Source organism: Salvia miltiorrhiza, chromosome 3 (assembly GCF_028751815.1).
Source record: "Salvia miltiorrhiza cultivar Shanhuang (shh) chromosome 3, IMPLAD_Smil_shh, whole genome shotgun sequence".
In the NCBI taxonomy this organism is placed as follows: domain Eukaryota; kingdom Viridiplantae; phylum Streptophyta; class Magnoliopsida; order Lamiales; family Lamiaceae; genus Salvia; species Salvia miltiorrhiza.
This window is the reverse complement of record NC_080389.1, coordinates 52978144-52988122: the sequence shown is the minus strand read 5'-3', so window position 1 is coordinate 52988122 and position 9979 is coordinate 52978144. Positions and strand designations below refer to the sequence as shown.

The following is a 9979-nucleotide window of genomic DNA, read 5'->3' as shown; positions in this document are numbered from 1 at the left end:
AAGCTTATACCTTGGCTCAAACTTCGTGATTAACCTTAGGGTTAATTGCATGTAATATCATGAACTTAACGCGAAATCCAAATTTAGCACGAATTTAAAAAGTTCCAATTAATATCACTACCTATGCCCCGTGTCCAATTTTAGCACCGTTTTGTTTTCCGACAGAACCACGTGGCAATGACGTGTCTTCCGGTAGACACGTCATTGCCACGTACTCCGAAGAGAGAGAGAGAGAGAGAGAGGGGGCTAAAATCGGCGGGTTTGCAGAGGGCGGCGCGACGACCCCGACCCCCCCCTCCCCCCACCTCAGCCTACCAGAATGATGAGGGTGGCGGCGTCGCGAGGAGGGGAGTCGCCGAGAAGGGGAATCGCGCGAAGGGGAATCACGCAGAGGGCGGCGGCGGCGCGACTGAAAATTCTGGAATTGGGGGTAGGGTTTGAAAATTCTGAAAATTCTGGAATTGGCGGCACACGTCGCCGGAATCGCGAGGAGGAGGTGAGAGGTGGAGGCGGCGGCACTCGTCGCCGGAATCGCGAGGAGGAGGTGAGAGGCGTGGGCTGTGGAAGAGGAGGAGGTGAGGGTGAAGGCAGCGGAAGAGAGAGAGAGCTTGGCTCGCCGGTCGGAAGCTTGTACCGGCAAGCCACGTAGGATCGAAGCATGTGCCGACAAGCCACGTCAAAAAACGGTGCTAAAATTGGACACGGGGCATAGGTAGTGATATTAATTGGAACTTTTTAAATTCGTGCTAAATTTGGATTTCGCGTTAAGTTCATGATATTACATGCAATTAACCCTTAACCTTATTTGCTAACATGCAACTTTGTTGCGATGGAATTTAGGTTAGTAGTAGCAAGTCTAGATTTTTAAAGGTGTTTACAGGCCAAAGTAGACCCTGTTATCTACATTTGGTATTGTGGATTAATGGGGATTATTTAACTTTCATTTGGATTGATGAATGTAAGGATTTGCAACTCACAGTAGCATATCTGTTGTGGTTATTTCGATTTGTATGAAATCGCTGTCCATTATTTTCATCTTTTTGCAAGTGAGTTGGATGGATTGGGAGGTTTCGGGCGAAGGAGCAGAATTAGTTGTTCATCTATTATATTTTCATATCGTTATTACTGTTGCTTTATTATTTTCGGGCTTTATTTTTTTGCATGGGTTTTAGTTTAGTAAGGAGAGAGTATTAAATAAGCGTTCTTACGCTAGATTAGGTTAATATGTTATCTTGTTAAATTTTTGTAAATATTTTTCACGCACAAGACATAATATAAATCTTTATACTATTATTCTTCATAAGCTCTTATCATGCTATAATCATATTAATTAAATAATTAAATAAATTATACTTAGAATAGATTGAGATTCAATGAGAATGCTATTTTTGTGATAAATGGGAATAACGAATAAAGCAGTATAAATCTATGAATAAGCTGTTTGTAATGCTTGAATAGCCGTAATTCAGTTAATTGGTTAAATTTTCGCTTCCTCCATATTTCGAATTCATGTTTGAATGATTACTCGTGTATTACAATAAGTTTATTTGTAAATTTTAATGACTTATTTTTATCAATTTTTATTCTCACGAAAAATAACATACTCAATATCCCTTCTCTCTCTATATATGCACAAAATCATATTTATGCAACTTCATTGATCGTCAAAATTATGCGTCGGGCAATTACTATTTCTGAAATAAGTTGGGATGAATCTAAAAAGATCTGTGAAATTCTTGTGTTTTTAGAAACCCAAAATAAGGCCCAAATACTTAAATGAGGGCCCTTTTTAAATTAGTATGGGCCAAAGAAAGAAAAATAATAAGGCCCATTCCAAACACGGCCTTCTTTCCTCTTTTGCTTCCAACCTCACACATCCCTTATTTATCACCTTCAATTTCAGCTCTTGAAAATGGAATTTCATTAGTTTTGATCAAATTAATAGAAACAACTTTATCTTTACCCTTCCAAATCGAAAAGACTAGGGTTAATTACGCTAAAAATCATGAACTTTAATCGGATTTCCAAACTTGTCATGATTTTTTTTTAAACAAAAATTCTCTAAACTTAAGGGGTTGAACAATTTTTCCATGATTTTCGAAAATCCCCAAATTGAGTGCTGACATGGCATTTTTGAGTGACCTGAAAAATGATATGGCACCGTCGGACGGGAACCAAAACGACGTCGTTTAGTTGGGCGTAAAAAGACGTCGTTTTACCTCAAATTCTAGCCCCCGTCTTCTACTCTCTGAACTCTGGCGAAGAGCCGCCCACCGGACCGCCCCTGCCCTCAATTTTGTAGAGCCCTAGTTTCCCAAATCTCTCATTCCTTAATCTCGCCAGAGCAATGAAAGGCGGCGCGAGGTCGGGTGGTGGCGCCGCGCGAAAGGGGGGCGCAAACCCTAGTGAGGTGTGAGGTCAGCGGCGCGAGATCTGGGGAAGAAGATTTTTTGAGGGAGAAGAAGTTGACGGCGACAATGGATGTTTGGGGAAGAAGAAGAACGGCGCGAGGTTTGTGGTGAACGGCGGCGGTGGAGGTCTGACAAGACTGCCAGAGCTGACAAGACCGCTAGAGTAGATTTCCATCGCCAGAGCTTACAAGAACGACAGAGCTCTGGCGGCCTTGCGAGTGTTATCAACTCTGGCAATGGAGTGAAATATCAGCTCTGGCAATGAAGCGACGTCGTTTGACATGAATTATCAGCTCTGGAGTGAAATATCAGCTCTGGCAATGAAATATCAGCTCTGGCAATGAAGCGACGTCGTTTGACGTGAATTGTTAGCTCTTCGATTATTGGAGCTGCTGCTGCGTGAATTTGGTGTTGATGGAAGTGATGATGGTGGTGGAGGGCGGTGGAAAGAGAGAGGGCGGTTGAGCGATGGATCTGCGTGGGTGGTTGGCGGCGGCGGATCTGGTGATGGTGATGGTGGAGGGCGGTGGAGAGAGAGAGGGCGGTAGAAGGGGTTCGATGCGGCGGAAGAGGAAGGCGACTGATCTGGTGATTGTGGGAGGCGGCGTGAGGTCTGGAACGACGCGAGAAGGAGGAAGGCAGATGTGGGATTCCGCCGGAAGAAGGCAGCGGCGGTCCTTTGGCAGCGGTCCACCGGCAGACTTGGAGAAGAGGAAGGGAAAATAATGAATTTTTTTATTTTTTTGTTTATTATTTTTCCAAGTACGTGCCACATCAGCTCGGTATTACCACGTAGGCGACAAGTCAGCTTGGTATTACCACGCAAGCAAGACGTCAGCTCGGAGCTTTATCGAAGCAAAAAAGTATGGAAAAATTGTTCAACCCCTTAAGTTCATGGAATTTTTGATAAAAAAAGAGAGTTCATGGCAAGTTTGGAAATTGGCCCAAAGCTCATGGTTTTTGGCTTAATTAACCCAAAAGAATATGATTATTATAAACATAAATTTAAGAAGAATTACTTCTTTGGTGCGAACTTGGACTTAATCTTGTCAACCTCCTTGGTGCCAATCTGGAACGCCTTGGTGAGAACATTATCCGGCACCGCCGGCGTGGCAGCGAACAAGGCGGCGGCGATGGACTGCGTTCCCGGGAGCTGGCTGTTGAAGGCGGCGATGACGGCGGCGGGGGACTTGCCATTGTTCTTCTGGAAGTGGACAAGGGCTTTAGGGAAAACAAAAACGTCCCCTTTCTTGATGGACTTGGAGATAAGGACGTTGGCGGTGGTGATGAACCCCACGTCCAGCTCTCCTTCCACCACGAACACCACCTCGGTGGCGCGTGGGTGCGTGTGCGGTGGGTTCAGCCCGCCAGGGGCGTAGTCGATGCGGGCCAACGATACGCCAAGCGTGTTGAGGCCCGGGATTTTCTGAACATTGGCGCCGGTCACAACCGACCCGGCGGAGTTGTTGGTGGCGCCACCCTTGCCTAAACCACTGAAGAAGAAGTCCTCCGCCGTCACGTTTGACTTGCAAGAATATCCGTTAAGCTTCACTTCTGTTCAAACAATACAAATTTGCACTCATACAATTGTTTATTCCAAAATACACAAATTAACAAAATCATACTGAATAAATTTTTCCGCACTCAAAAAAGCTGGATAGTATCGTCGAGAATTTTCACGACCATCACAAAAATTAAATTTTGAGAATTTTGGTGCAATTTTTTTTATTTTAATTCACACCATATTTGCGATAATTCTACTTAGCTTTTAAGTATTCGAAAATTTATACTCTCTTCATCTACATACGATATCAATTTTACTTTGTGAATGACACGATTCAAAATTACTTTGTGAACGACACGAGTTTTAAAAGAACTAATGTATCTTCCGCGCTATGCGCGGTGATTGTAATCTTAAACTCGCATATATTGTGTATGTATTTTATACTATTTTTTTCGCCCACAAACCAGGGGGCTTAGCCCACTGGCCACCGGGTCCTCACTTAAGTGAAGCGACCCGGGTTCGATCCCTCTTGGGAGCGAATTGGAGGTTGGGGAGATATAAGGTGGATTTTGGTGAATGGAGAGATAAGGTGGTTCTTGGAGTGGATGGGGAACTAACTACTAACATCTAACATGACTTTGTCCGATCAAAAAAAAAAAAAAAAATCGCCCACAAAAAATAGTTCTAGAAAAAGATGATACAAATTTTAATAAAAATAGTTAGTGTATTGTGAATGAACAAAGGATCATACTTAAAAAGTAATGTAAATTATGATAATTAATTATATTGTGAGTGAAGAAAAAGATCCATCAGATCCATCATGTGATGCAAACTTTTTAAAACTATAATGAGACTAATTTTTGTAGACGTCCTTAAATGGCAAAAATAGACTGTTTTTATGGGCGTAGAGAGTAATTATTAGTATATTCTAAAAAAAATTAATTTTAATATCAAATTTATTATTTGCAAATTGATCTAATGCTTGAATATAATCAATATAATTTATGCAAAAATATAACATTTGTTTATATGTAGATATAGTATCACTTGTACAATAATTGTTGCTAATGATATAAACCAGATTAACAAATACTTTCATATTCAAAATTATAATTAACAGTCAAATCAAGTAATATATATATATAAAAGGGAAAATATAAAAAATAAAAATTTATTCCATTTAAATAATATATATGTTTTGAAAATTTAAATATTTACGAAATTTCCAAAAAGTTAAAAAATGATTCACTTTTCTTCTTTTGTTAAAGTAAGATATTATATAATATATACATATGCAAACAAAGTAATTGTTCCATTTATATTTGTAGAAATATAAAAATATATTTAATTCTTCAAATAAATATGTTGAAATTTTAAAAGATTGTAACTTTATTATTTTGAACCAATTTTTTTTCATATCTCATATCAAACTAAATTATTTTTCATAATCTTTTAGTTTAACTGCATATAGAATAAAATATACTAAAATAAGAAGAAAACAAATATGCCAAAAAAGAGAGAGAGGAAAGAATAGATAAAAAATAATTCAATGTGGCCTGAGTAAGAAGTGGTTAATTTTAATTTTATAGCTCAATTTACTTACAAATTATTCTCTTAACTTATAAAAATTCTATATTTTTTGGTTGAATAAATTAATAATCAATTCTAAAAATTGATCCACTGTCACTACCTTTTATTATGTGGCAATTGTATAATTTCATTCTCAAAAATAAAATATAATTATGTAATTTGCAATTTTTTTATAGAAGTGACATTATGATACATTTTAATTTAAAATTCGTTTCTCTTATAAAAAAAAATTAACATAAAATAATACAAATACAAAATATAGAAAGCCAAAATGTCAAAAAACAGAAAAAGGGCAAATAAAAATAAAAACGTTTAAACACACCTCTTGAAAAGAAAAAAGTATAGAGATAATAAATTATTTAATATACTGATAAAACATTAAACAAATGATATGTTTTGCTTTTGCTTATTCTAATCTCTTTTACATAGTAAGAAATGAAAGGTATTAATTCAAAGTTGTGTACATAAAAAATAAAAATGGTCGGCGATTTCGCAAAAATTGATCGATTGTCGGCAGTTTTATAGGTAACAATTTAAGGAAAAATTATCACATATTAAAATATAAATTTTTAATTTTAAAACTTTAAATTATTAATTACATCTTGCTTATTTAATTTTTCTTTTTTGTATATTATATATCAAATTAAAGGTAATTTCATGACCTTTTAGTCAAGATGTATATTGCCTATTTTATCTAAAATATAATTTCATGAAAATTAGAAAATATGCTTTATCAACAAAATGAGAAAAAAAAATGAATGAAATTTAAAAATTTAACTGAATTTACAAAAATAGCAATTAAAGTTGGGCGGTTTTTTCCTTGAATCACAATTTTCGGTAGTTTATTCGACATGAATTATACATAATTTTTTTCAAAATTTCCAATTATATCCTTCTAATTGAACTTATTTACATTTACTTTGCTTTTTATATATATAAAGATAAAGATGATGGATAGTACTTGATAGTTATTATTAGTGGAGTTTGAGTTCCACCGTTATAGTGGAATTTGTGGATTCTAACGTGAAAATAATATTATGAACAGATCATTTAAAAAACGATATCGTAGACGGATGTAGCATATAATAGATTTTCATGATTTTTCATAATTATGTGTACAAATTGGCCAAAATCGATGTGTAGTTCATGAAAGATTTAAAATTTATAAAAGTTTGGGATTGATTTGACTATTTAGTCTATGATTAATTCCACCGTAAATTACAAATGAAAATGGATAGATCATAGATATACAACTTGATTATTGTGTGCATGACGGAAATTGAACTCATCAATGACTATGTTTCAATTATTTAAATTGATGGATGATGTTATCTCTTCCCGTAAGGCTGCCTTTACTTTGATGGATAAATTTATCCATGAAAAAAGATGGATAATATAAATTTATGCATTTAAATGTCTCCTTCCTTTTCTAACATTTGACACAAAAGAGATGTTTACCATTTTTTCTTTCTTATTTTCACTTCAAGGATGTATAATATTATCACACCAAAAATAGAGGAATAATATTATCCACATTTGAAGTGAAAATAAGTAAGAAAAATGGTGAACATCTCTTTTGTATCAAATGTTGAAAAAGGAAGGAGACATTTAAAGACATAAATTTGTGTCATCCATCCTTTTTATGGATAAATTTATCCATCAAAGTAAACGTAACCTAAAAGATATAGTATAATTATATAATTTTCTTTTAGAAAATTACTTCAAAATTTCTTGTGTACTAATTTCTTTGTAATGTATGTATATTTATGAGTTAATTGCTCATAAAATACTGAACTTTCGTCAAATTCTGGTTTTGCACACAAACTTTGAATTGTAGCGTGATAATTACTAAACTTTTGATTTTATCTGATTTTGCTACTAATCCGAATTCCGGCCAAATACCAAGCTAATATATAATATGATGTGCTAATTTTGACGTGTCGTATTTATTCTTGCGTGACAATTAGTTGGCAAAATAATATTTTTTATTTAATTTCTTATCAATAAAAAAGAACACAAAGCAAATAATTCAAATTGTCAATAATTTAATATATCAAATCAAATAATAGTATTTTTTTAGTTGAATTAATTAATTTAATAAATTCAATAATAGTAAGGGGATTTTTCGAATTTAAGTGTGTCAGCCAAAGAACATTTTAATTATCAATAACTTAATATATATAGAAAAAAATTATTTAGCTAAGTAATAAAGTTTATTAAATTTTCATTAGCTAAAGATTAAATTTTTTTATAAACTATATATATTTATACTATTTGAATTACTTCTATTTTATATATTGGAGTAATCAGTTGTGAAATAGTGAACTAGAAAAAAATTGATTTAAACTTGAGAATTAGAAAATACTATTATTTGATTTGATATATTAAGTTATTGACAATTTGGGTTATTTGCTTTGTGTTCTTTTTTTATTAATAAGAAATTAACAATAAATACGTCACGTCAAATATTTGCACGTCATATTAGCCTGATATTTGACCGGAATTTGGATTAGTAACAAAATCAGATAAAATCTAAAGTTTAGTAATTTTCACGCTACAGTTTAAAGTTTGTGTGCAAAATCAAAATTGAACGAAAGTTCAATATTTTATGGGCAATATTAACCCTATATTTATTGTTATTTTCGTACGTTCACAACAATATGCATTCTTTTACCTTTATTTCACCATAAATCTATAAAGGGAGCTTATTACTCTCTATAAATCAATCATTGATGCAATAAATTTAGTTTGGTAATAATTAAATATTTTATAAACTAGATGAGTTGGAGGATTAAATGTGAGAGGCCAACTCTTAGTTGCAGCATTAATGCAGATAAATTATTTTATAAAAATTATATAGTACATTATTTTAGAGATGAATGAGAAATTATTGGATTTGTGTGCTGTGTGATGGCCTGAAATAAGAAATTATTGGGTTTATGTGTATTAAAACTTTATTTATCCAATAAAAGAAAATATTGGGTTTCTAAGAGTAGAAATTCAGCAACAAAATGCAGCGAGAAAACTGAGCGAGGCGAGCTAGCCCTAAAACCACACAGACGAGACGAGGAAGAAGACAACACATGAAGTGGTATATATAGATTATCATAAAATAAAGAGTAATTGTAAATAGATAATTACCAGAAGTGAGATCAGCTACACAAATATCCTGAAGCATGTCTGGATCCGCAAAAACTCTGCTGCAAAGCATCACAACAGCCATCATTCTATACATTACACCAGAAGCGCCGGCAGCCATGCTTGAGAGAGAGAGAGAGAGAGAGTAACGCAAGAAGTGGAAGAAGTGTGGATTGGGGTTTCAGAAACTGAGATTTTAAAAGAAACGAAACACGCCTTCTTAGAGTCAAAGTAAGGCAGTCGAATGTTTCATTTTCAAGCCGCTAGCTAATCTACAATTTAATTTATTATTATTGTTTTTATTTAAATTTCATTTGTTTCAGTTAGATTTTGGAATTTTGTTTTTAATTTGTATCAAAATACATAATTCATTAATTCTAGCTAGCGAACGACCCTATAATTTCACATGTGGTTCAAAATAAATAAAAATATTGCTTTCATTTATTCATTACATAAATGCCAACGTGCACTTAAAATGAAACCAAAATGTAGAGAGTTGGGTTATCTAAGCACATAGTAAATTCAGCATATTTAAATGAAAGATATAATTGCATTCGATTCAACCACGAAAATGACTCAAAATAAGTGGAGGATTGAACGAACATCGACTTGATTCTAAAGCAAATTAAAATGTGAAAAGAAAAGGACATGTGTAATGTATTAGATAAATTACTTACTTGAAAAGATTAGCAGATGATTAGGTAATTCCAAAAGTTGGTGAATTATCAAATCTTTGTCGGAGGAGCTTTACCTAATTTTGCTTAGTTTAACTCTTAAGTCTACGATTATTATGAATTGGGAATGAAGTATGAGTCGAATATATCGTCATGATTCATCTATTATTATGCTTATGACATCTCTCGAAAAAAATATAGATGGTCCTCTTTGAGTTTGTTTCCTTTTTAATTGAAACAACTACTCTCGAACTTTTACATCCATATTTTCTCTTGTTTCACACATATATATATATATATATATATTACTATTTTCTGATGTTTTGTTTTCTACAGTTCCGTTCACCTACCCACCGTGGGCACGCGTTAACGTGCCCACTGCTGACGTGGCAATGCCACATAAGAAAGAGAATTAATCATACTTAACCCCACATTTTTCATTATATGGAAATTTTTTATTTTTTGTCTCAATACCATAAATAAGGAATTAACTTAACAATTATAATATAATTAAGCTAAAGAACTACAATAATTCGTAAGAGAATTGAATCAAGTTAGCTTTGTCTGCAAAACTTCATCAAATTAGAATTCTAAACACCACACACAAAAAACCTGAACCTACCGATCATAAAATAAGCCTCACCAGAAACTCTTGTGTTGTT

The 9979-nt window shown here is 33.9% G+C and overlaps 1 protein-coding gene across 1 annotated transcript; it reads right to left on the bottom strand.

The window, feature by feature from the left end:
- Window positions 1–3285: 3285 nt before the first annotated feature.
- On the bottom strand, window positions 3286–9012 carry LOC131014347 (germin-like protein 5-1). Its single transcript, XM_057942282.1, has 2 exons — window positions 8647–9012; window positions 3286–3965 (listed from the first exon to the last, which is right to left on the bottom strand). The coding sequence occupies exons 1-2, from the start codon at window positions 8762–8764 to the stop codon at window positions 3427–3429; spliced, it is 657 nt and encodes a 218-aa protein (XP_057798265.1). The 5' UTR covers window positions 8765–9012; the 3' UTR covers window positions 3286–3426.
- Window positions 9013–9979: the final 967 nt, after the last annotated feature.

What these genes read in the sequence shown, in the direction of transcription:
- LOC131014347 (XM_057942282.1), bottom strand. Translation starts at nt 8,764, where the DNA reads ATGGCTGCCGGCGCTTCTGGTGTAATGTATAGAATGATGGCTGTTGTG. An exon ending in TGTAGCTGATCTCACTTCTG is followed by an intron (nt 3,966 to 8,646) that starts GTAATTATCTAT and finishes TTGTTTGAACAG; the next exon opens with AAGTGAAGCTTAACGGATAT.